Source organism: Indicator indicator, chromosome 16 (assembly GCF_027791375.1).
Source record: "Indicator indicator isolate 239-I01 chromosome 16, UM_Iind_1.1, whole genome shotgun sequence".
In the NCBI taxonomy this organism is placed as follows: domain Eukaryota; kingdom Metazoa; phylum Chordata; class Aves; order Piciformes; family Indicatoridae; genus Indicator; species Indicator indicator.
Window position 1 is genome coordinate 10,119,355 of NC_072025.1, and position 27,403 is coordinate 10,146,757.

The 27,403-nt window shown below is 39.9% G+C and overlaps 1 protein-coding gene across 1 annotated transcript in view; it reads left to right on the plus strand.

Moving 5' to 3' along the window:
• Positions 1 to 27,403, plus strand: part of MYO5A (myosin VA) — an 89,098-nt gene that overhangs the window by 48,601 nt on the left and 13,094 nt on the right. The window contains 19 exon segments of the mRNA XM_054388226.1: positions 578 to 661; positions 1,543 to 1,545; positions 5,213 to 5,374; positions 8,073 to 8,170; positions 8,840 to 8,926; positions 9,022 to 9,130; positions 10,655 to 10,866; positions 11,825 to 11,981; positions 14,632 to 14,871; positions 16,036 to 16,284; positions 17,374 to 17,467; positions 18,123 to 18,271; positions 18,949 to 19,062; positions 21,243 to 21,389; positions 22,144 to 22,197; positions 23,370 to 23,597; positions 24,747 to 24,755; positions 26,396 to 26,496; positions 27,048 to 27,128. Coding sequence (XP_054244201.1) covers positions 578 to 661; positions 1,543 to 1,545; positions 5,213 to 5,374; positions 8,073 to 8,170; positions 8,840 to 8,926; positions 9,022 to 9,130; positions 10,655 to 10,866; positions 11,825 to 11,981; positions 14,632 to 14,871; positions 16,036 to 16,284; positions 17,374 to 17,467; positions 18,123 to 18,271; positions 18,949 to 19,062; positions 21,243 to 21,389; positions 22,144 to 22,197; positions 23,370 to 23,597; positions 24,747 to 24,755; positions 26,396 to 26,496; positions 27,048 to 27,128 — 2,378 coding nt within the window.

Sequence of the window (27,403 nt, forward strand, 5' to 3'; positions counted from 1 at the left end):
AAGTGAAATAAATACTATGGGTTTTTTTCTGATGCTCTAGCTGTTCTTTGGTCCAGGCAACTCTGTAGCCCTAATAGAGAAGTGTTATTGCCACAACATTCAGACTCTTTATTGCTTCTGGTAGAAATACTGTTTCCCGAGTACAAATGAGGCATTTTCATATGCTACAGGCAGATCTACTTATTGCCTCTTTGCTAATGAGATGAGGTACTTTGTTCTCAGTTTTATCTGGATTGCATACAGTTTTGCAGCCTTTTGCTTTGCCAAAGGAGATATTCAGCACATGCTTTGATTCTCCACTTTTACTGTCACCATTCTATCATGCTGTTGTAGCACAGCATCTCTCAGCAGAGAAGTATATCTGTTATAATGCATTCACATAATTTCTGTATGATCAAATGTATTCCCTCTTTGAGGAAAGTCTGTATTCGGCAAGGGTGCACTTGGGAGCTGATATTTTCAATATCCACAAGAATTACCTGTTTTAAATGTGGGTGTTACAGCTGATGAATTATACGCAAAATATTCTTATTAAATAATTTTAACACTTAGGTTTTTGTAAAATTATGGTTTTCAGGTGGAATATCAATGTGAAGGCTTTTTGGAAAAGAATAAAGACACAGTTTATGAAGAACAAATTAAGGTCCTAAAATCAAGTAAGGTTAGTATTACGTTTTTCTGCTGCAATTAGGAATCCTTGAATTAAGTATCATATAACATTTTTTATAAACCTGGGAAGTATTTCTCTCTTTGTCCTGGTTTGAGCTAGAACACAACCAACTCTCTGTTCAGTGATTTTATTTTTCAGCTCATTCTCTTCTACGTGACTGCACTTTCTGAAGTTAATGGCATATTTTTGCAGGCAGTGTCTGCTTCTAGAAGCAATAACACTGATGTTTATAGTTACTACTAACACTTAGTATGCAGAAAGGCTTTTGCTTATGCCTGCTCCTGTGGAGATCAAGGCCATTGCTAAATCTTGTGTGCCATGTTGGGGTGCTGCAAGTAAAAGGATTGTAAATAAGTATAACTCACACTTGTGGGGATGAGCAGACAGAATAAATGACCCAAAACTGACCAACAAGGTATTCCATTTCATCTTTGTCATACTCAGTATACAGCTGAGGGATCACAGGCGTCAAAGTCTTCTATGGCTGGTGTACTAAGAGGACTCTGTTCTTCTGCCTTTGATCACAATCCCTGAGTTCCTGAATCCAGTTCTTGAATCCGGTTCCTATCTCCTGCTGAGTCCTGTTTTGACTCTGGGGGAGTTCAATATTGGTTTTGTATACGTTTCATAATTTTCTTGTTAATATTATTATAATTTTTTTTAATTGTTAATGTTCTTTAAAGCTGTTTTAGATTGTCTTTCCAACCTGTAAGTCTCTTCCTTGTTCTTCCTTTCTGGGAAGGGAGAGGGGTTAATGGCATCTGTCTGTTTGTGTAGTGGCCTACCCAGCCTTAATCCTTGGCACCCTTAATATCAGAACAACTGAAATTGAACATAGTTTGTATTTTATGTAGCTGTTTTTATGAATTTAGAAAGTCCTGTAACCTAGTTTTGCTCCATGTAATATCAGTCTGTATTTAGTCACTGTTTGGGTTTTTTGTTTATTTGTTTATTGATTTGATTTTGGGGGTTGTGGTTTTGCTTTCAGGGGGGTTGTGGTGGGTTTGTTTGAGGTTTTTTTGATTGGGTTTTTGTTTGTTTGTTTGTTTTTACTTTTCACAAAATTTTAATGTATTTTATGTAAAGGCATCAAGGACTTCTAAGATACTATATTAGTATAAGAAGGGTTAACAGTTAAGCCCTTAATTTTGTAATCTGAAAAGAGAAGCTGCTTGTTTATGGCCTGACAATTGAGCAAAAAATTTCTGGAGGAGAAACAAGTTCTGTTCCAGAAGCATAATGAAGAAAGGAATGCAATGTATAGACCCTAAGGACACAAACCAGAATTTACAGAGTCTTGCCTTCTTGATATCTGTGAGAGAAAGATAACATCTGAATTGAAAAATACTGTGTGAAGAAATATTACAGAACAGGCCTTCAGTGGCACTGTCTGCCTTTTTTAATGGCAAAAACGCTAGTTGTGCTTTTCTGAGATGTAAAGGCAATTGACTTGACATTGTGCTGTGGGGAGTGTGCTAGCTGTAATGGCCCAGGAAGCTGGGTATTAAGGACAGGCTGTCTCTCCCTGGAGAAGAGGAGGCTCTGGGGAAACCTAATAGTAGCCTTCCAGTACCTGAAGGGGGCCTACAGGAAGGATGGAGAGAGACTGTTTCCAGAGACCTGCAGTGAAAGGACGAGGGGCAATGGCTTCGAATAAGAGAAAGGCAGGTTTAGATTGGGTATCAGGAAGAAGTTCTTTGCTATGAAGGTGGTGGAACAACGGAACAGGTTGCCCAGGGAGGTGGTTGAGGCCCCTTCCCTGGAGATGTTCAAGGTAAGGCTCAACAAAGCCCTGGGCAGCCTGACCTAGTGAAGGATGTCGCTGCTGACTGCGGGGAGGTCGGACTAGATGACCTTTGGAGGTCCCTTCCAGTCTGGACCATTCTATGATTCTATTTAAAATGATGCTGTTCTATCAGGAAAACCAACAATTTTCACTTCTCTTTCTATTCTGAGCAGATATATGAGGGTAAATGATTCAGACATGTAACGTAATGAAAAACCACAGCAGACTTTCTGATGTGAGAAGTGTTTGAGAAGTGGTTTGGGTGAAGTCAGGTGCTGTGTGTGTGAGAGGCAGGTGGCTGCAGCTCTACCACAGCATGACAGTGTGCTGCGCAGGGCCGAGGTACAGGGGTGCTCCAAGGGAGGTGCTCTACTGAGGAAGGGACATAGCTGCCATCAGAGCATGACAACAGCTCAGGGAGGCTCAGCAGACTGAGTCAATTCAGCCTAAACACTAAGAAGCAAAATGGTTTCAAAGGTAAGTTTTACTAAAACCAGTGTTTAAAAAAAAAAAAAATTAAACTGTGAAGAAACAGATTTTCCAGAAAAGAATGTTTAATTTTTATTTTCCAGCAGTAGTAGTTGTAGTGGGATTGCATTTCTCATTTTATCTTTTTTTTTTTTTGTTGCTCTTTTCTGGGTTTGCTGTGCACACTCAACAGAAGGTAATTCTAAATGGAATGCATCATCTGCCATCCTGCCCATGTCCACTCTTCACATGCAGCTTGAATGCTTCTTTGCCCTCCACAGTGCATGACACACTGCTCTTGGCAGGCACTGTTGTGTTTACCTATTTATTTTGGCCTTCTCTATAAGTCAGCCCACAGGACCTCTTTGAACTAGTTCAGTTTCCATGCATGTATCATGAAAGCGACACAACAGTCCTCAGCCTTTATGCTTGCTACTGGCATGATGTTAAAATCTTCTGTTGTGGCTCTGTATGGAAAGAAATGATCTGTAAGATTGTTAGCAGCATGTCTGTTGTCTAAAGAAATTACAGGGGTAAAAATGCTTACTTGTTTTCTACCACAGTAATTATCTGCCCTTTGATCAGTGTTTTCCCTTTCTTTGAACACTCCTCCTGTTCTGCAAAACAAGGAAAATTGATAAGGTGCTAAACCCCAAATCCAGACAAAAATGTCCCCACAGCGTGGATCATCTCAGCAATGCTCTCCTGTTAACCACACATTGCTCCTTTCTTCTTCATGCAGTGACTGAGGCAGTGTCTATGAAAATGGTGCCTTTGAAATGCACTTCCCCAATTTTACAGGCAGGTTTTCCCAGGGTTGGAAAAAAGGAATGAGACTTACTTACTGATAGTTTAGAAGAGTTATCCGGTTGCAATCCAGACCCTGGGGACCCCATTCCCACCTCTGGTGTGTGAAAACACCAGGAGTTTCATACAAAGCAGACTGCATTCAAGGAAGTTTCTGTATGGGATGAAAAGGCTGTAGCTTGGATGCCTGTGCATACTGACTCACTCCATCTGACTATGGGCAGCTAGCAGAGTGAGATGGTGGTGGCCCAGCTGTCCTGAATTCTTTGTTGAGTCAGTGGAAGGAGATGGGCTAAATCACCCTCTGGAAATGTCATTCTTCCACCAGCTACAGAGGTAATCTAAGGTGATCATGTTCCTAATCCAGCAAACTCAGGTGAGATAAATCCAAGCTGTGATACTCCTTTTTTAGTTCAGGATTTTAAGATACCTTTGTAGCATTCATAGTTCTTACATTATGCTGGACTGCTGTGCTGGGAGCTACTGAGGAACATTTGATGCCTTTTGCTAGTCCATCTGGCACAACCACAGAGCACAAGTACCATTTTGTTGTGCAGCATGTTTCATTGGATACTGTGCATGTTCACCAAGTTTTACAAGGCAAACCCATTTTTTTTTTATTTTTTAGGTTGTACTTAGCCCAAGCACTTTCTAGTACTGAAAATTGCTCCTATCTCTTGGGAGAAAATGCACAGATGCTAGATAAAAGATTATTCATTGACAGGTAGAGAAGTTCAGATTTCTTTACTCTTACAATGGTTCTGAAGTGCTGTAGTTGTGAGTAGAAAGACCTACTGGTGTTATTTTTAGTTATAAGTTACTTCAAAGCAGCTATTATATATGGGTGTATTCTGTAGCTGTTGGAAAAAGAGAAGCAGCAGCCCTGTGTGATGTTTGGAAAGATGTTTCAGGTTTTTCCTCCGCTCCCACTGGCCTGAGAGTAGATCTTCAGTCAGATAAATTTGGCTAATTTTTTGTTGTTGATGGTTCCTCTTTTAAGTTGATTATTACAATTTGCAGTGATAAAGCAGGAATATTCTTTGTTGCTTGCTGGCATATTCAGTGTCCTAGATATTTCTCAACCTCAAAGGAGTGTGATGCACCACTGGAATATGAGAGGACCCTGTTGTTTCCTTCTTAGATCAAAGCAGCCATATATAATTGCAATTGGTACTTACGAAGCTGCTTTCAGTATCTAACAGTTTCACATGGAAGCTATTGCTGGCTCTGTGGAGAAAAAAAAATCAGAATTTTATCTTCAGAAGGAGACTCACTGATCAAACCCACAGAATTTCAAGTGTTCAGTCATGGCCCATTCACTATCCTACTGGCTTGAATGCTTCTTTGCATTTGTCCCCACATGGATTTCAAGAAAAACCTAGTGCTTACAAAAACTGAGCCTGGATTCGACCTACCTTAAGCACAAATGAGTACAATCACTCCTGGATTCTTATCCTCTTTTTTTTCTGCTGTTATACCAGTTTAAGCTGCTGCCAGAGTTATTCAAGGATGAGGAGAAGGTCCTCAGCCCAACATCAGCAACCCCTTCAGGGCGTGTGCCTTTGTCTCGGACAGCTGTAAAACCAGCCAAGGCCAGGCCAGGTCAAGCCAGTAAGGAGCATAAGAAAACTGTGGGACATCAGGTGAGTTGAAGATGAAGCTCCATTAAATAACCTCAACCTCTCTCTGTCTCATAGGTCTCAAGGTGTGCGGATGCTTCTTGTGATCCCTTGTGATTTTGAGATAGGTGCATCTGATTATGACTTACAGCAGTTTTAAGCAAATACATCCTAATTACTCGTGCATTTTAGGTCACAGTTTTATGGAGCTCAGTTCTTCATGTGGTGCCAAACCCAAAACTCAAGTTTTTCAAAATAGATTTAGCATGCTGGGTGCTGAGGAGCTTTGAAAATCTTACACTGGTTCTTTTTGATTGTGTGCCACGTTGTTGGACTCAGGTCCCCAGAAAACTTGGTTCCAGTTATCAGTGGGCTAAACACAAAATAACCATCTATATGTGCCAGAAGTAGATTAGAAGGGGGGTTGGCTGACACCCTGTCAGGCTGTGCAGCCATCCAACGTGTCCTGGACAGGCTGGAGAGCTGGGTGCAGGCAAACCTCATGAAGTTTAATAAGGACAAGTGCAGGGTCCTACATCTGGGGAGAAATAACAACATGCACCAGTACAGGTTAGGGGCTGCCCTGCTGGAAAGCAGCTCCACAGAGAAAGACCTTGGAGTGCTGGTGGACAGCAAATTCTCCATGGAACAACAATGTGCTCTTGTGGCCAAGAGAGCCAATGGGATCCTGGGATGTATCAAGAAAGGTGTGTCCAGCAGGTCTAGAGAAGTTCTTCTACCTCTCTACTCTGCCCTGGTGAGACCACACCTGGAATCTTGTGTCCAGTTTTGGGCTCCCCAGTTCAAGAGAGACAGAGACCTGCTGGAGAGAATCCAATGGAGAGCCACGAGGATGATTAGGGGACTTGAGCATCTCCCCTGTGGAGAGAGACTGAGAGCCCTGGGGCTGTTTAGTCTTGAGAAGAGAAGACTGAGAGGGGATCTCATAAATGTGTATAAATACCTGAGGGGTGGGTTTCAAGTGGAGGGGGCCAGGCTATTCTCAGGTGTTCACAGTGATAAGACAAGGAACAATGGGTTCAAACTTGAACGTAGAAGATTTCACCTCAACATGAGGAGAAACTTCTTTACAGTGAGGGTGACGGAGCATTGGAACAGGCTGCCAAGGGGGGTCATGGAATCTCCTTCTCTGGAGACTTTCAAAACCCACCTGGATGAATTCCTGTGCAGACTACTTTAAGTAACCTGCTCTGGCAGGGGGGTTGGACCTGATGATCTCTGGAGGTCGCTTCCAACCTCTGATACACTGTGATACTGTTCAGTACTCAGATTTTATCTACTTGCCAGCTTGTACCACTTTGCATTCTTATTTTGCCTGCGGCTTCCAGGAAGTCTATGTGGGTAACTCTTTTTATATTACTGTAGGACAGCCTGGAATATAAATTAGCTGTCAGGGACTGTAAATTCTTTGTATCAGGGTCCCCTGCCATTTCTTGAAGATGAACCAGCCACATCTCTTGGGTGCTTGGAGTTCTGATAAAATCACCAAAAATGCCTGGGCTTTGTCTGCTGTTTTGGGTGGTTGTCAGTCCCCTAAAAAGATGTTAGCACAATGTCTGTGCAGTGCCATGAACCAGTCACATGGCTAAGTGAAAATCAGGGAATTCAGAGAATGTTTGATTTGGATATTCATAGTTTCTCTCTAATCTTTCCCAAGCAAGCTGTGTCAAGCTATAGGTGGAAACATGAATGGTTATTCATGCTGCTCTACAGAATTCAAATCTGCTTGGCATGTGTTCATGGTACCAGCTACAGATTCCATTCTGCAGTATATGCAGAAGAACAGTTATCTTTTTTAAGATGAACTTCATTTCTGATTTTGCAGACAGACAGTAATCTGAGGCTGGTAGAGGCCTCACAATTTTGTTGTCAGGCTGGAACTATGAGTTGCAGTGATAGGGATGTTGTCATACTGCTCCTGTCAATCAACCATTTATATTCACGTGTGAATTTATAGAAAGCTAACGCAAAAGTGATTTTTATTGTAGCTAGTGTTGAAATAGAGGTTGTCTTAGACGACCTTCTGTTTCTTCAACAGAAAGAGGGAAATTCACAGCAATATATTTAAAGCATCTAAGATGTGCTTTCATAGTTTTCTTTATCTATTAGGGTGTTCTGTGGTTAGAAGGATTTATTACAGTATGTTAGGTGTTTGTGGTCCTCTTACTTCTTTAAAAGTAAATCTCATGAGACTCTTGGATATGGGACTTTCAAAGTTCACTTCTCTAGGTCTGACATTGGGATCAGTGGAGCTGAAGACACCGATAGCTTTTTTCTTTTACCACTCTGTTGATTTTAAATTTTATTTACAATTTATTTAAAATCAAATGTCTAGTTAGTAATATGCTATGGGGATTAGTCATGAATAGATTAGATTAGATTAGACAAAGATTAGGGCAGATGAAACAGAAGCTGAAAATAACTCAGTCTCTATCCCATGCTTTTGTAATTTATTACATGCTGGTATGGGAGCATTATTCCTGTAAAGCCTAACATTTAAAAGTCTCACTGTTTGTTCACCCAGAGATGGCATCTGAAACTAAAATCTATTGCATAACAAAACCAAGCTGTTGTTTATTACCAAAGGCATTATTACAAATAAGCAAATATCCCTTATGTCTGCTTCCTGAGATTATCTCCAACATGGCTGAGCTTACTGAGGCTATTCCCTGATATTTTTCCCTTTTTCTTTCTCAAAAAGTTTCGAAACTCTCTTCATCTGCTGATGGAAACCCTGAACGCTACAACTCCACACTACGTGCGCTGTATTAAGCCTAACGACTTCAAGTTTCCCTTCACGTAAGCTGATTTGTCTGTGGTTCCTGTAGCCTGTGCATGGGAGGCAGCTGCCTGAGGCCTTGGAGCACTGAGGTTCTGCTGAACCTTGCTCGCTCAGGCGTGAAGCTCTCTGTCATCTTTCTCGTGTTATGGACTCACTATACATCTGTATGTGTACCAACAGCAGGTGATATTTTGGGAGGAATAAAGGGTGAAATACTTCCTGACAGGGTTTTTTTGGCTTTTTGGTGATATATGAGACGAAAAAGCAGCATTTTCAGTGCTAGCTGTTTTAAATGTGACTGGCATTTAGCACAGTTCATTTGACATCTGCTACAATTCGCTTTTACAGATTCTGATGTCTTACTTCTTACCTTTTTTTTCATATATGAACTTGCTTAGAGCACTTCTCAAAAGTCTGCTTAAAATCTGTGACACCCATGGCTGTGGGGCAGGCCAGTGGGAAGCAGCAGGACGAGCAGTTTGCAGCAGACAATGCTCTTGGACAGTTCCCCAGGCAGACTGTCCTTTGTTACTGCTGAGTTGCAGAAGCACTAACTGAACTCGTTAACCACCATCACATCCCACCCCTGCTTCCTCTCTGTGCCACTCCTGTCCTGGGTGTGTGCAGAGGCCCCATGTAATGCAAAATGAGTCCCACACCCACAGATTCTTTTTGTTCCTATGTAGATTTGATGAAAAGCGGGCAGTGCAGCAGCTGAGAGCTTGTGGTGTCCTGGAGACCATCCGAATCAGTGCAGCTGGCTTCCCCTCCAGGTGTGTTCGCAGATTTTTAGCTTGTTTTCAGTTGCAGATCTTTTTAAGAGAATTACTCAATTTTGGGATTGACATGGACTCTGTCTTTGGGACAGGTGGACGTACCAAGAGTTCTTCAGCCGTTACCGTGTTCTGATGAAGCAGAGAGATGTCCTTAGTGACCGAAAGCAGACGTGTAAAAATGTCCTGGAGAAGCTGATTCTGGTACTAGCCTTAGTGCTGAGAGCATGTGGGATCTGAAGGAGTAAAGATAGCCTCCCTTACTCCCTTGTAGCCACATTGTTTCAGTACTTGTACAAAGCACTAAACCACCAATATTAGCACAGGAACTAGAGTTTCCCAGTGTATCACAGGACAGGATGATTTTAAATGTGGATGGGTTGAGAGTGAGCATTTACCTTGCTTAACAGCAAGATGCATTAGCCACACCTTAAGGAAGGTATAGTTATCTGGAGGTTTTCCAGTGTGGAAGTGTTTCTGTCTTTGTGTATATTGGTGTCCTTCACACTGCTCCTTTTCAGATCCTGTGCAGAAGTTGACCTTTTTCTCTCCTTTCATCCTCATGGAATTGTCTTCCTGCTTAGCATTGTCGCTGTTCTCACGTTTTGGCAGCCTCTTGCGTTGCTTCCTGCCTCCAGTTGCAGCTTTACATTCCCGAGCTATGCCATCCACACCACTGGCATTGCACCTCAGCTGAGATGTTTCTTGGGATTTCTTAAGCAGCAATGAACAGCAGAGGACAGGCAGTCTCTCAAGGGATGGTTCCAGCCAGCTCTCAGTAGAAGGTGGTTAATTAAGACTTAGAAGTGTCAGGTAGGAAAAGAAAGAGACAGAAAGCCAGAAAGCTCACCTTACCTAAGTGCAATGCCAACGTTAGGATGTTTATGGAAACAAAAAAATCAATACTGTGCAGGCAGGTGGGGCTCAGCTTTTTAAATTCTGTGTCACTGGGTGAACTCAGCTAAAGTCTTTTTGTTTACCTGCCTGTGTCCGTATTTATAGTTCTAATGTCTGCTGTTAAATATATCCTAAGCTGTAGCTCTTTGGCTACTGTTGCTTTTAACTCAACATCAAACAATCCACAAAATTACTTTTTTTTTTTTTTCAGTGTACCTTTCTATGTTCTCAGTATTTTTGTCCAAGGAGTACCACAGCCTATAAAACACAGAATAGTGTTCTCTTTCTGGTTTAGTTCTGACATTTCAGAGATGTTTCAGCGGCAGCAAGATGCTTTTTTCTGACTTAATCTTGGTGCAGTAGACGATGCATGCATGTTTGAAGCCCCAGCTGTTTTATTTGTACTCTGTAATATGGTTGAAGATGAGAGCTCACCTACAATTTAAGCAGGAAATTGTGCATGTGCTGTGTTGCTTTCATCCTCTGGGCTCCTTCATCACCTCCTGTAGCCTTCCACGTCTCTTGTAATCTGTGTGGTGTTCTTGTCTAGGTAGAAATCTCACGTTACTCCCTTAGGCCATGCTTGTGGCCCTACTGTATTGATTTGTTAAAAGAATCATACAGAAAATACTCTCCTCCACTACTTAATTGAAGTCCAGGTTTTACTTGAAATACTATGCAGATAGTTTTGCCTCTTTACTAACTGTACTCTGTACTTTCATTTAGTCCTTCTTTTTTTTTTGGGGGGGGTTCTTTTTTTTTTTTTTTTTCTTCTTTTTCTTCACTAACATTTAATGCTGTAACTGATTCTCTTTTTACCTTTGAAAACAGGACAAGGATAAGTACCAGTTTGGTAAGACAAAAATATTTTTCCGGGCTGGCCAAGTAGCCTATCTGGAAAAAATAAGGGCAGATAAGTTGCGAGCTGCCTGTATCCGCATCCAAAAGACAATCCGGGGCTGGCTGATGCGGAAGAAGTTCGTGCGTATGAGGAAGGCTGCCATCACCATCCAGAGATATGTCAGAGGCTACCAAGCACGATGGTAAGCAGCGCCTGTGGGAAAACCAATGGTAGCCTCAATTCACATCCCTTTAAGTAGGACATTTAAATATGAGACATTTGTTCTCTCCTTTCTATACTGGCTGAGAGGAAATGATTTTCCAAAGAAATGAAGGAAATTGAATATAATGAGTGTGTCTGTCCTGTCTGGTTTTGACCTTCCTGAGAGGACAGTAGCACCCTGGGCTGTATGATGCTCAGAACAGTATTTCATTAGTAGGAGCAGAGTACAAAGAGTACTATGAGATACGTTGCAAGTGAGGTAAAGTAGGATTCTTGGCTGAGTCCTTATTGTCCAGTTTCCATGTGCCTTCCTAGCTGGGTCTGTCTGTCCTCCTGAAGAAACTGTTCCTCATCCAGGGTGCAGTTGTGAAAGGAGATACATCAGTCACAGCCATTTGTTTGGATTGCCTTCTGAGGAGTGGTCATGTATAGGCCAGAGAAAGGGGCAGGAGTACAGGTCACATAGTTCAAAAGACAAGGTGATTATGAAGACTGTAAGGATCAGCCTTTGGAAAGAGGATTACATCAAGATGCTTTGTAATTGTCTTGCTGAGAGGGCCAAGAAAAAAGCATTTTCTACAAGTTGAAGTTAGGCGATCATGAAGGTGGCATAGTGGAAATAGCTTTATAGCTGGAGAAAAGTTGGTGACAAATTAAACTGAGTTTATCTTGTCAGTTCTGTAACACAGTTCTTGGAGGAAGTGAGAACGTTGCCCTGTAAAACCTTGCAAGGTTTCTGTTAATTTGTCATTTTGTTGTACTGCTGTACAGTAGAATAGCAAGTAAATATGCTGGATCAGTGACAACTGGGAAGAACCTGAAGTGGAAAATGTAGCTCTTGAGTAAGAGGATACAACTTACAGGATGTAGAAAAATAAATAGTATTCAAGCACTGGAAAATAATCACAGGTATTAAGTATAATGTTTCTCTTGCTTAGCTATGCCACGTTCCTGCGGAGAACACGGGCTGCCATCACTATTCAGAAGTTCCAGCGCATGTATGTGGTCCGCAAAAGATACCAGCGCATGCAAGATGCTACTATTGCTCTTCAGGCTCTCCTAAGGGGTTACATGGTCAGGCTCAAGTACCAAATGGTAAGAAACCATCATGTTTTGATTCTTCACTCTAGCTTTAATTCCATATACCTCCAGGATGAAACTGCATCCTAGCGTCCCCTTGGGAATCGGAACTTTTTGTGGGGATGCTGTTATGTACAGTGCACAAATAAAATACCACCGTGCAGTTAGGAAAAAAGTAAACCCTGAGAAGAATTTCTAAGTAATAAGATCCCTCTGATTGACTTGACTGTTCTTTGGTGTGGATATATACTTGCCTTTTTGTTGGAATTCTTAACATTTTCACCATACCTTGTGTGGTATGGTGGTATTTTTAGCAGTGATCTGACAGATGCAACTAAGTGAAACATAGGTCACAGCAGTACGTGGACTAAAAGCCATCCTTAGGAAAATGGGAGATGATTCTGTGTGCCTGAAGTTAGTTGTGTGAGGATTGCACACCTGCCTGTCCTGTAGCACAGGGTTATAAACCTGTTATATTCCCTCTGAAGAGAGATGTCACATTTCTGGAGGGGTCTCTGTAGAGGGTGGTCAGACTTGCCTGTCGGGCAGCATTGCTCTCGAGTGGTGGTACCACATGAAGTTCTGACAAGCTCACCTGTGGTGTCCTGCTTATATATTGTCCTCCTAAGGTGGAACTGTATTAAAGCTAATCAACAGGGAGAGAAGCACAGGCTCTGCCTGCCAGGGGAAAGTAAACAGGGCTGTTCTGAGTTCATGTTGATAGCCAGTGAGTGAAACTGAAAGGTTGCCCTGTGACAGCATGCTCGGGTTGAGTGGTGGCTCTGTAAGTAATACATGGTGCACAGGTTGTTCATCAGGGTTGTGAAAGGTGCCTGTTGTTGTCAGAGAGAGGGCATGTGTTGTAGTCACATGACCAGTCCAAGGAATTTAGAACAGTTGAATCATCTGTTTCACACATCATGGGGAGAGGTTACATTGTGACGTGCTTCTCAGATCAACAAGGAGTTTAGTTTCTCCATGGCTTTCACAGAAGCTTTCCTGGGAAATAGCTGGTAAATTAAGTAACTCATCTGATCCTCTGCCCTCACTTTGGAGTGACCTGTTTCCTCACTGGACTGCATGGGTGTGAGGATTCACTGGCAGATGAGGACATTACCTGGACAATGGAGGTATTTTATGGGACTGGTTGCTTTCAAAGTTGAGGTGATAATGTTGTTGAAAGCTAGTTGTGTTTGAGCTGTTCAGGTACCTACAGGTAGCCTGTTCTAGCATGTAAGGAAAAGGCAGGAGGCGGGACTGCTAGTTGCATGACATGCAGTCAGGACTTTGGCTTTTGACCTTGTGGTACTTTTGAGAGAGCTATTTCCTTACCTTGTTATACTGTTGGACTGAGTGCTGGTATTTCGAGTCTCGTTGTTCAGCAAAAATAAATGCTGAGGGAGAAAGTTTGCATGTCCTACAGTTTTACATCTTCACCAGTGAACCTTTTAAATTCACTGATGTGGAAATGTTACACTAACACATTTCAGTTCATTTGCTAAGAAGCATGAAGAAAATGACAATGTTGTTTCTGTACTGGTTTGTCTTATCAGCTTTGTGGTAAATCAGCATAAGAATATGAACTGCATATGATCTTTATTAAATTGAAGAAGTAGCATAAGATCTTAAACAGCTTTGTTCCTTAAAATAAACTGTTTCATTTGCAGAAGCTTTATTAAGTGAACTCTGAAACTCTCAGAGCTCTGGAAGCCTTTGGGTTTGGGCAGGCTCTCCAAGCATAGCTGTGGTTGGATGGGATTCAGCTACTCCTGACTTAGAAGATCTCTGATTCAATCAATGGGGGAAGGATCCAAAGAAAAGTGGTAGACTCTTCCTAGTGGAAGTGCCCAGCTATCACACTGATGAAGGTTGCTGGCTTTCTTGACTGGTTTTAGCTATATATTAAATTTTTAAAATTATTATGATTTTTTTAAATACCTCAAAGCTATGATTGAAATGTCTTTCATGAAATAAGTTTAAATTATTACAATATAAACTTTCCAAATAGAATAAATGGAGATTTTATTTTATTCCATGATGGTAAGTCTAAGATATGTCAAAAACCTCAAAACAGAAGTATTTATTTCATTACTGACTGGAACTAGTAACTTGGTCAGCTAGACTGGCTGCTATTTTTAATAGCTGCTAAAATCTCCTCTGGGTTCTAGCTTGGACTAGCTGCATTGCATTTTAAGGTTCATATTGATGAATCCTATGTAGCATGTCAATGATTTTGAGATGTTTCAATGTAAAAGATGCAGTAGAAAAAAAATTATATTTACAATCTTTCCAACAAGTACCATATATTTTTGTAATTAGCTTGGATCTGACATCATCACAAAGGAATGCCTGGGTCTTCAGTGTGCCTCCATTCTCTCTCCATGTTTTTCCTTCTGGTTCCTTCCATTTTATTCCTTGTCATCTACTTTATTCTTATCTTCTTTTTTACTTCTTTCCTTCTTTTTTTTTTTTGGGGGGGGGGGTGGTGGTGTGTGTGTTAAATTAATTCCACGTTAATTTCTTGTTACTCTCCACTAGAAGTTTCTCAGGCTAAGGTGCCTCTATCTGTGCATCACCTTTATACCTCTCATGATGGAATCAGTTTAACTGAGCAGGTGGAGTCTGCAGCTCTAACATGCCTTGTGGTGTGTTTTCTGCCCTGTAGATGCTTCGGGAGCACAAGTGTATTATCATTCAGAAAAACATAAGAGGCTGGCTGGCTCGAGTGCACTACCGTAGGACCTTGAAGGCGATTGTTTACTTGCAATGCTGTTACCGACGCATGATGGCCAAGAGGGAGCTAAAGAAACTGAAGATAGAGGCTCGGTCTGTAGAACGCTACAAGAAGCTTCACATTGGCTTGGAGAACAAGATCATGCAGCTGCAGCGAAAAATTGATGAGCAGGTAAAAAACCCCTGCCCTCAGGGAAGGGAAGACCTTGCTGGATGAAAAACTGGGCATGAGGCAGCAATGTGTGCTCGCAGGCCAAAAAGCCAACTGTATCCTGGGCTCTGTCCAACACAGCATGGTCAGCAGTTGAGGGAGGGGATTCTGCTCCTCTGTGCTGGAACCTACCTGCAGTTCTGTGTCGGCTCTGGAGCCCTCAGCACAAGAAGGACATGGATCTGTTAGAGGAGGTCCAGAAGAGGCCAAAAAAAGCGATCAGCAGGCTGGAGCTGTGAGAACAGGCTGAGAGAGTTGGGATTGTTCAGCCAGGAGAAGAGAAGGCTTCAGTGAGACCTTATTATGGCCTTTCAGTACTTAAAGGGGGTCTATAAGAAAGACGGGGACAAGGTTTTTAGCAGGACAAGGGGTGATGGTTTTAAACTGAAGCAGGGGGGAATTTAGAGTAGATAAAAGGAAGACGTTTTTACACTGATAATGGTAAAACACTGGCCCAGGTTGTCCAGAGAAATGGTAGATGCCCCATCCCCAGCAACATCTATATCAGGCTGGATGGGGCTCTCAGCAATCTGATGTAGTTGGAGATGTCTGTACTCACTGCAGGGGGCATTGGACTAGATGGCTTTTAAAGATTGCTTCCAAGCAAAGCATTCTGTCATTCTGTGAAATCTCATATTACCTTCCTCTGTAGCACTGGGGGCATTCATGGAAAAATGCACTGAATTTTCATTGTAAGGTATCAGTTCTCTTTTGTTCTGAAGAACATTGGTAGAAGAGAAAGGAAGGCTGCAGCAGAAGTGAAACACTAAAGCATCCATCTGTACCTCTCAGCAGTACTGAGAGAAAACATTTGCTGCTTTAAAATCAATATTTCATTTGAAGCAGGTCAGTTGTTCTGTTCAAGGGGAAGGTGAGGTGATCATGTTTGATGTATGTGGGCTCCCTGTCTGATTATAACTGGGGGTGGTAATGTGCAGGCTTAGAGACTGGACTGTTCCTAACCTTGTTAAGCAATTCTGCAAAACCAGACTGAAAGTCTTTTGAAATGGGGAAGGTGCTCTTTTGTTCCTGTGTCTGGGTATATTCTGTAGGGAACTAGAAGGCTCCCTTAAACCAGAACTGCTTCACAAATTTCTGTGCCTGTGTTGTGTTTTGCAAAACAAGAACAAAGAGTACAAGTCTCTACTGGAGAAGCTGAGCAACCTGGAGATCACATACAGTACTGAGACAGAGAAGCTGCGGAGTGATGTGGAAAGGCTTCGGATGAGTGAGGAGGAGGCCAAGAACGCGACCAACCGTGTCATCAGCCTTCAGGAGGAGATCGCCAAGCTCCGGAAGGAGCTGCAACAAACTCAGTCTGAGAAGAAGACCATTGAGGAACGGGCAGACAAATACAAACATGAAACTGAGCAGGCAAGTATGCAGTCACAGATGTGTGAGGGGATTTACAGAGGCCTGGTGTCAACTCAGCTTTTGCCCAGGCTTAATTGCTTCAGTTGCAAGCCTGATATTTTTACAGCGTTTTCAGCAATGTTATACATGTACAATCCTGAATAGGCTTGATACCTAAATAACTACACCTGTGGTAGAGCAATATACTCAGTCTGTATATCATATGTAAATATGTGTATTAAATCTATTCAGATTCAGGTATTGGGAGTATTTGCAGAGCCAAATACTTAATCTTCCTCAATTAGTCAGAGGTAGCACATTCATAAAAAGAAATCATCTTACCTACCTAGAGAGTGCAATCACCCCTATCAGAAATCTGTACCATATGCAGTATTCAAAACTACCGGCTTATATCCTCCCTAATTGAAGCAGATAGCCTATTAAACACATGTATCTGTGCACTGTCTAGTTCAACAGGTTTTGAGTAACCCCTTATCTTTGCTTTAACCATGAACATATCAAACAGGTTCTTTCCTGTCAAGATCACTTGCAGATAATGGTGCAGATTTTGAATAGAGGGAGAGCCATTCCATCCTTATGCAATGCTGCAGTGACACATTTCAAGATCAGATAAATATAAGGAAAAATACTAACTGATTAAGCAAAGCAAATGCATAGTAACCATCACTGGAGACAAATGAGTAACTGGTAAACCTGAGCATGGTTAAAGTGGCACAACTTTGGGGCAGAGGCAAGATGTTAGATTATGGAGTATACCCAGTGCAATGCATTATACATTTGTACTTATTGTAGGAATATTGCTGCTTTAAGGAATAAATTCCGTCTTCTGGACTTCACTGAAAAATACCATGGCACAGTGTTTCAGGGCAGTTCTGCCATCTGATCAGAAATGGAGAGCAGAACATACAGGGGACTGTGCAGTGGGACTTTCAGAAATGTAATTTCAGAAGTGAAGATGTAACTTAGTTCACTGATTCTCTGAAGAACAGTTCAAATACTTAAACTCTTTCAACAAGGATGTTGTTGCTGCCAGAGCTGCTGCTGAAAGATGAACTGCATTCTGAGTCAAATATTTTCTTCTCTCTGTAGCTTGTATCAGAGCTAAAAGAGCAGAACACATTACTGAAAACAGAAAAGGAGGAGCTGAACCGCCGCATCCATGACCAGGCGAGGGAGATAACAGGTTGGCTGTGTTCTCATCACTCAGGTTTTCTACATCATGTTACCTTGTAAAGCCACACTCTACTGCACAGGTTGGACTACTTTGCCTTAGTTTACGTTCCATTTTAGTTATAATAGTTTCATTTCTTTGTTTTAAGAACTCACATGCATCAGAATTATTTAGTTTGCGTTTCTGTGAAGTATTAAGGGTCTGGGGTCTTTTTGGTGAGGTGACTGTTACAAAATGGTTTTTTTTTTGTAGAACGTAAGAAGGCTCTGATATTTAATGCACTTAATCTACTGCAGCAATATTGTGACTGCGTGAAGATTGTGATGGAGGCAGCTGTGATGAGGAGAGTTAGCAAGCTTGAAGTGTAGAGCATCTTCCATTTTGCTTTCCACATAGTGCAGAACATGGCTAATGCCCCTTCTTTCTCTCTTTGAATTACTAATGCAAGACACCATCAGAATAACTGACTTGACTGAGTGAACCCTTCTGTAGTTACCACAATAAGGGTTTGGGCCTTCTTATGTCTGGCTTAATGTTGGCACAAATACCACACACCAGTTTCAAACAGCAAAGCGTTTCACCAGCTTTGTGTCTGCACCTTGGATAGATGTACTGCATGGTAGGTAGAACTGAAGTTCTCACTTTGGGTTTCTGTTCTCCATGGCAGAAACAATGGAAAAGAAGCTAGTGGAGGAAACGAAACAGCTAGAGCTAGATCTGAATGATGAACGGTTACGGTACCAGAACCTGCTGAATGAATTCAGCCGTTTGGAGGAGCGATATGATGATCTCAAGGATGAAATGAACTTAATGGTGGTGAGTGGCTAAACAGCAGAAATCAAAAGCTGTTCACAAATGTGTTTAGGCAGAATCTAGTGGTAGAAGTTAGTAACTGATTCTGGTGTCAGCTGTGTGGTGGTGACCTGTAACCACCACAGGTTTGTCCTTTTAAATGTTGATTAATTAGATTTGCTCAGGCAAAACAAATACATTTAAAATTTGTAGTTGATTTTTTTTCCCTTAAAATTTTATTTTAATTTTCCTGTTTGTGACAAAAGCTCAGTTTCTGCCATGGTATTGCACCTGCCAGCCACCCTTATTTTACTCTGATGTTATTCACATGTGGTGGCGTTGTTTGTACTGCATTCATCCAGTACTAAATTTTAAGTAGTTCTAGGAATATTTTATGTCAGGAAGAATTGCTGCCTGTGCTTCCAAGCTTTTCTTTCCCACAAAATGCTGCATTGTTGCTTGATTCTTCCTTCTGCAGCAGTACTCAATGGTGTAGGATCTGACGTGTCTCCATAGATTTGATTGTGAACTACATTTCATCTTTCATGACATTACATGTCATGAAAGAATTAAAAATATTTACTTTTAAGTTTTGATAGCTGTGAAATAACACAAATATTACAATCTAAATTAGAAGCAGTGAAGAGACAGTCACAGGAAAAACAATATAGTGGTATTGATTTGTTTCATTTGCACTCCAGAGCATCCCCAAGCCTGGACACAAAAGAACGGATTCAACTCACAGTAGCAATGAATCTGAATATACTTTTAGCTCTGAGATCACAGAAGCAGATGACTTACCAGTGAGGATGGAGGTAATGCTAAAAAAGCCCTACAACTTTTCATTGACAATGCCTGAACTCAGTCTTTTTTTTCTCATATGTGCTTTTGAACAGCCTATCCTTATATTGAGATATCTGATGATTTAAATCTGTCTTTTTCAATTTCCTTTATGAAAACATCTCATTCTCTAGTTAGCTGTGGTCTTATATAAAAAGACTTTGTGAAAGTATGCTTTGAATTCTTCTGTATTACAGTAAATACAGATTAGATACTTGGCCATCCAGTGAGTTTACATCTGTAAAATATTTGCTTGCCAGTGTTTGTAAGCACAATCACTCTTTTAGCACAGGAAACCAGTGAGACTTACTGAAAAGTCTGTATACATTCAAGGATTAAAAGTGGCAAGATGGCTATCCACATTCTTAGTAGCTACATGAAATGAGTTCCCTGTTAGGGGAGAGAACCTCACATTGTTGTGCAGATTCATTTTTCTTCTGTTCCACAGAGATAAATAAAACTCCAAGAATGTACTATCCCTTTGCATGTGCAGTGATACCAGTCTCAGGATATTTAAGAGCTTTCAGAAAGATGACTGTCTTGATCCAGCTAATGAATAATAATAATAATAATAATAATAATAATAATAATAATGAGTAATTTGTGGTGCAACTCCAGCCATCCTTAGTATTTTTCCAAGGTAACTCCCTGCTTTGGCCCCTCCCAAAGAAGCAGGACTGCTAACACAGCAGATAGCTATACAGTTGGTGGTCTGACTGCTTGGCAGTTTGCATATACAAAGCTTTTCCTGTGCATTCTAGAGATCTTAACTGTGAGCCAGGGCACAGCTCACTCCATTTACCCTCTGTCAAGGTTAGTTATCTCTACAGCTGATTTTTTGCAAGTTGTCATAACTGTTTTTGAAAGCCTCCACAGAAAATTTTCTACTATGGATGCAGACATCTTGACGTGTTGATGCTGACACATTCTCTGTGGGCTCTTTCATAATTTGCCTTCCCACTTACATTTTTCACCTTGCATGATTTTTTCAGAAGGATGCTCCTACCTTCATGTGAAATCAGGAAGAAGACAGTGCAGCTATATGTAATTGGATTGCACATATGAGCCAAATGTCTTTTCCTTTGGCTAACAGGCTTACTGAATGGCAGTTCTAGAGCCAGTTTTGGATTTTAGAATATAAATGAAAAAAAAAACAATTCACATGAGTGTGAATAAAGGCAGCACTGAGAAGACTAAATATGTATTTATTTAACCCCTTAAGATTTCAAACTCTTAGTTTGACTCTAGAGTAGCAGTATAGATCAATGATGCAAAACTACATTAAAAAAACAGGGTCCATCTCAATACAAACCTATAAACCCAGAAAACTCAAAAGTTTCTTTTTTTTTTTTTTTTTCCTCTGAGCTATTGGTGTGGTTTATGACTCTTTCCCTCAAGAGTAAAAAGAGATTAATTGGAAATGGCTGTGCTTGCTTGTCTACTCGGGTCATTAATATTAATTTTCTAGTTCTTTTTCTAGGCTTCAAAATTTTATGGTGCACTTCATAATAAGTGCTTTGATCTTATGGCTACATAAAGTACAAAATAGCTGATGGATAATTTCTGATGCACCTTCAGATTACAAATGCTGGTCCTTGCCCAGAAAATAGTGAAAAAGTGCTGAGAACAGGATGGATAATTAGGATAATAAAAGGAAAAAACCTAAAGTGTTATGTTCTGGTACCTATCTTTTATGTCACATCCCGCTAAATTAACCACTAAATCTACAACCAGCAGAGAGATTTCTCTGTAGCTGAAAAACTTACTGTAGAAATTATTAAAAACTAAAAAACCCCACAGCCTCTATTGGCAGTTTTTTCTAGGTGAGTCTAACCACAGACTTTTTTTCTCCTTTCTTCCTCCAAACAAGTAAGAATAAAAGGTATGCTTCATTATAGACCTCTTGTCTTCTAGGTAGTCGCTAGTGCTTTCTTTTGCTAGGCTTTAGTCTTAGATATGTTTTATACTAGTAGATCTTATTTTAAAATAGCATTTGACAGCTGATGAAATATTTTAGATGTCGATAGTCAACTCTCAGAATCAAGTAACATTTCTGTATTCCTCTCTTTCCCCAATCTGTTTCCCATCTTTACTCACTGTAGTGCTTCCTTGGGGAAGGGGAATACCTCTTCACTTACTTCTGTTCTTTCTAAAGCAGGAACCAAGTGAAAAAAAGGCACCATTGGATATGTCTCTGTTCCTCAAGCTGCAGAAACGGGTTACAGAGCTGGAGCAAGAAAAGCAATCCCTGCAGGATGAACTGGACAGAAAGGAAGAACAAGCTCTCCGGGCTAAAGCTAAGGTGGACTCCTTGTAGCTGAACAAATGCTGATGCCTTGTTAAATAGTAGCTGTGTGAATGCTGACTGCCTTTTATTAAATCCTTATCTTCATCTAGTACTTGCTTTATTAAACATCAAGGTTTATGCCAGGTACTTAGTACTAGAGACTGGTTATTTAGTTTTCCAAGGTCCTTGAGAACCTCTGGAAGTTAACAGAAACAAAAAGTGCTTGGACTTTGTGTTAAAAAAGACAAAACCCAAACCTGGCTGTTTTTATTAATGAATAGCAATACAGAAATATGCTTAAATGATGGGGAGAATGAGAGATTGTTCATTTTAGGCAGATAAGAAGTATTTCAAACAGGATGCAGAGACAAAGCAGTGGGATTAGAAGTATTTAATAGATTTGATTTGAAATTCTTCTCTGATTCATCTCCTTAACTACTTATAAAGGTATGACACAAGCTTTGGCAAAAGTTTCTTATTACTCTTCCACCAGTGAATTTCTTGAACATCCTGGGATTCATCCTGCTCTGTTTCATTTCCAGTGACATTAATTTATTTAGATTAAACAATTGTGTGACATAAATTAAGAAGTAAATGAAAGAAGACAATGCCAATATTCAAAGTAAAGGACTCAGCAGTACCAGAATGAGTGTTTTCCAGTTTTACAGGAAAACAATTTCAAGTCCCTTTCATTTTCCTGCCTCAACTAAATTAAGGAATAGAAAGAACTGGCTTTTTATTTTTCACATTTGTCTTCCTTCTTTTACAGGAGGAAGAAAGGCCTCCAATAAGAGGTGCAGAGTTGGAGTATGAGTCACTCAAGGTAATTCTAAAAAGGAGGTTGCTGTTATTTTGTAGTGTTAGCATAGAAAATTACATCATCCCTCCTGTTTCAGAATATTAGCTGAAGAAAGTAGCACAAAAAATCCCCAGCAATCATTTTCTTGTAGGATTACCCTTTTTCAGGTGTAACTGAATGTATAATTGGGGCTGTAGAACAAAAAGATCCCCTAAACCAGGAGTTCTCTGTTGAAAAGTTTACTACAGCTTGCAAATTAATTTCAGCAAAAATACAGTGATACATGTAGCCCTCTGTTATAGTTTGAATATTGTATGATAAATAAAAAGTTTTCCAGAGAATTCCAGAATTTAGGAGGATGGACAATCCCAGAGGAATTGGATAAGATACTACAAAAAAACATGTTTATCCCATCCCATTCATCTGCAAACGCTATATATTTGAAGTTACACTGTTTTCCCTCTTTGCTCCCTTCTGCACTTTGCTTTCACTTCTCTTGCACTGGCCATTGTTTGGGTTATCAGTGGGGGAGGTAAGGCAGTGTGGCCTTCCGGCTGCAGTGTAAAGGGAGGGTCTGGGCTGTTGTGCACAGGGGGGTAGCTGGGTTATTGTTTAATTATGTATGTATGTCTGTATTTGTGTATGTTTGTTACCTTTTATATTTAGCCTACTTCTGTAAATAGTAATTTCATTTAATTTCCAAATTCTGAGTAGTGTGGTAATTTACTCCTTGGGGTAAATTCCAAATTGTAACGTGCTGCAAAACCAAACCCAAACACCCTCTTTTCCAAACACATATTTAAATAAATGCATACCTTAGACCAATAAAACTAGAAGTATTTCCTAATATTACTTAGTGATGCAGAAACTTCTTAGCTTGCTGACCACTATTCGCTGTGAACTTTATTTCTTTTGTTAAAGGGAGAATAAGAGGGGAAAAAAACTGTCTTTTTTTTTCCATCAAATTTGTATGATCCACATGATTTTGCACTTCAGAAAAAAGTTTAGCCCTGTTACTCAAATCCTCCCAGGCTCTATTCACTGTATTCAAGAGGCCAGTGATAACGGGAGGGATTGGTGGATTTGTTGCAGTTACTCATTGTTTTTACCTTTTCTATCCATAGTTTTGTACTTGCAGTTTATAGGCACATTGGAATGCTCCTGTGTGACAGAACTGTCCCTGTTCTTTATTGCAGCGTCAGGAGCTTGAATCTGAGAACAAAAAACTGAAGAATGAGTTGAATGAGCTGCAGAAGGCTCTCACAGAAACACGATCTCCAGAGGTAACTGCTCCTGGTGCCCCTGCATATAGAGTCCTCCTGGACCAACTGACTTCAGTAAGTGAAGAGCTTGAAGTACGCAAGGAAGAAGTCCTCATCCTGAGGTCTCAGCTTGTTAGCCAGAAAGAGGCTATTCAACCCAAGGTAAACAATGCAGTGAATTATTTGTGCAGGTGCACTGTGTAATAAAGTTACATTGCATCACTGATGTGCTTTATTTAATTACCAGTGTGTTTGAGAAGGCAGAAAAAATGGCCTAGGTTTGAAAGCCTTTCTGAGTGTAATCCATTGATCCATTGTTAGTAAACAAATTGTGGCATCCAAAATGGGAGATTCTCTTAATAAACCAGTTTGGGGTTTCTCTGCCAGCATTCATATAAAGTTACCATACTGATCATACCAGGCTGGTATGGTCATAGCAGTGGTCTAGCCAGGATCTCCACAGACTCCTTTAACAGTGCACAGATAATTCTCATTTGGAGTAGTATCATTTCTCTAGTGAGTATGTAGTTTACTGCAAAAATTCACAGTAGTACTCAGGAATTCTTTTTAATTAATAGTTCAGTAGGAGTTAGAAGGAGCAGTTTTTTTTAAATCCTTGCAGGGTCATAGATGATTGTAAATCAATAACATTTGATAAAGATGACCTATGAAGATAGATAAATTCAATATTATTGCTTGAGAGGAGGTATGTGGTTTTGCTGAGAAGGGTGATTTACAACCACTGAAAGGCACATCTTCTAAAAAGCTCTAATTCTGATGAGATACTTAGGGAAGTAATAGCTTTGAAAATAAGAGTCATTCAACCTGAAAAGTTATCACATAAATCCAGGAAATAGCCATTTCCCCTGAACTGAGCTATCTAGTGTTTCATAACCACAGCAAGGAATGACCAGATGTGTCATCTTTCCTTTGCTACTGCAACGTTATGTTTATATTTGTCCTGAATAAATTGAAAGTCTGTGATGCATGAAGACTTAAAACATACCTTGTTTTAAGTGATTATTCATAAAGCAAAAAACCCTGGTTTATTTCTGTGATGTTTAGAACATTGTAAAAAAATACTTGAAAGTAAATCTTTGAGAAGCTTATTCTCAGCAATGGTGGGATACAAGTGTTGGTTTTGCAGCAGTTACCAGTATGGGGAAAATCTGAAGGTGACCTGTGGGGTGGCTGGCAGCCAGTTTGCAGATAGCTTCTGCTTGTTAGGTTGAGCAGCTGCAGCATAAACAGATTTTTTTTTTTTTTAATGATTTGTTTTTCTTCTTTCTTGCCTACCAATATGATTGCCAGGAGGATAAGGTACACATTTTCTTCTACAGTTATAAACCACAACTCATAAATGCTAAAAACCCCTGAACAGTACTGGAGCTGTCATTTCCCTGCCTCTCAGTAACCTACATACATTTTAAGTTGTTCTTGCACTTTGCTGTTACTGAAAAACCTTTCTCATTATCCCATGTCCCTTCCATCCCCATCTTCCCACACCATGCAAGGGAACAAGTTACTTCAAAACAAGCAGATTTAGCAATTCTGAACTGTTGGTTTGTGTTAACCGGAACATGAAAGGAAAAACTCAGGAACTGGTCTAGTCAGCTCAATCAATGTGTCTTGCTGGCTGTGTTTGTAGAGTGAAGAGCAGCACAGTGATTCAGGAATCAGGTCTTTGTTAATTTGCAAAATCCGTAAGTTGTAACACACAAAAAAGTTTATGATATGAAGAAATACTTTACTTTATAGTGTTATCTTTGGCATGCAACAAACATTGAAGACTCACATTGTAAACTATAGCAATTAGATAGGAATTGCTCAATGTTTAGTAAGAAAATATAGTTGAATTCATAATATTTAGGAGTATGAGAAACTGACCTGGCTCTAAATGAAGGCTGTTAATTCAAATATTACAACTACAGCAGGTAGGAAATTTGTGAAGCTGTGATAATAATTAGCATTTCTTTTCACTAGTACAGAAATAATAAATATATTCATGTCAGTAGATGGGTAGGTGAGATACAGCAGTTTAACTGTGTAATAAAATAATAGTAGAAAAATCATAAAGATTTCATAAGGATTTTGGGAATAATTTTTTGAGGAGCTTATCTGTTTTACTGGTTTTCATACTAGGTAGTACAAATCATACTAGATACTTAGAGACCTAGGCTCCAAATTTTATGTCCATAAAGTTGCAAATACTTTGCAAAATTTTACTCAGGAAAATAACATTTGATTAGTTTTAAAGTTAAAAAAAAATCAGAATTCTGCCTCGTATGTTCATTTGAGTCCTATGGTTCTACTGTAATTATTCCACAGCAGTGACACAGATGAGACTGGCAAAGGTGACTGTAAACATCTGCTAAGTATTTCAGGGCTAAATGAAGAAAAAGCAAAAGTGCCAAGTAAACATTCAAAACAGGGAAAAAATTGTATTGTGACAGTATCTAACTTAAAAATTCTCAAGCCCTTGTAAATTACTTCCTGCTTTGCCAGACTGCTTGAAACATGAAGTGAGGAATAGATCTTACTTAAGAGATTTGAAGGACTACATGTAATGCTGTGTTTAAGAAATATTAGTAGAATTAAGCTTGCCAAATTATACTTCTTCAGTTTCAGTATTAGCAACTGTTCCTGGTAATTTGAAACAAAATACAAATTCATAATTTCCTGAAATAAATTTTGTTCCTTTGACACAATAAACAGATGGAAAGAGGTTAACACATGTACTGCTTATGAGACAGACAGATATTTGACCATGTTGCATGCATTCATTTTAAAAGATACACTAAATGAAATAGAAATTTTGTCCTGAACTCCTGCTCAGGTACGCTAATTTTAATGTGGCTGCTCAAGGATTAGTGTTCAACATGGGTAAAGTGATGAATACATGGACTGAAAGAACAACTGCCTTGTTGAATTTACCCTGGAAATCATCATTCTTTTTCCAGAATACCATGACAGATGCTACAATCCTCTTGGAGGATGTACAAAAGATGAAAGACAAAGGAGAAATAGCACAGGCATATATTGGACTGAAGGAAACAAACAGGTACAATTTCTCTTTCTTTAACCTATGATCTGTGGCAGTCTGCTGTGACATACACTGTGTGTATCACATGCAGTAAGTTTCATCCATGTAAGTTTTGATACTTAGGAAAAAACCTATAGCTGGGATTCTAAATTTATTTGATTAGTAAAATTGTGGTATGCAATATCTGATAGGATTAGGAGGCGATGCAGAAATGCAAAAATCAAGCTTTGTGAATCTTCTTAGCCTTTAATTGTTATATTGCTCAAATTGGGTGCCATTCCCCATGCTGGTTTGTTACCTTTTGTCCAGCAGTGCCCACAATAATCTTTCATAATAGATTTATTATTGTAACAGCATGAAATGCTGTAACCAGTTGGGCTAACATCAAGAAGATAATTTCCTCATTAAGAAGCAATATGTATAAACAAGAGAAGTAATTTGCTAAGGTTTTTCAGACCGGTTTTTGGTTTTCTTTTATAGTAACTGTAACTTACTGTGTAATGTCCTTAATATGTCATCTCATCACCATCACATATCTCTTGTATTTTTTTAAACGCTTTTTTTGAAAGGCAATCTCCCCAGGACTATCATATGCTGAATGAGGACGGAGAACTTTGGCTGGTTTATGAAGGGTTAAAACAAGCCAACAGGTTACCAGACTTCTCAGAATGTTTTTTTCCTCTTCATATGCATCTTCCTTTCTAGCTGACTGTGCCCCTTGCTATGGGTTTGCTTTAGCTACAGTATGGCTTTAACTGTTAGAAACAAATTCATCACTAAGTATACAAATTAAAGAGTTTTGTCAAACTTAGTCTTCAAACCTTTCTACTTGTCAAGTTTTATCATTTAAAAAGTTATGATGGCACAACAACTAGCACATAATTCATAAGAAAACTTGCACAAAAGTAGACTAAAATACCAGAAG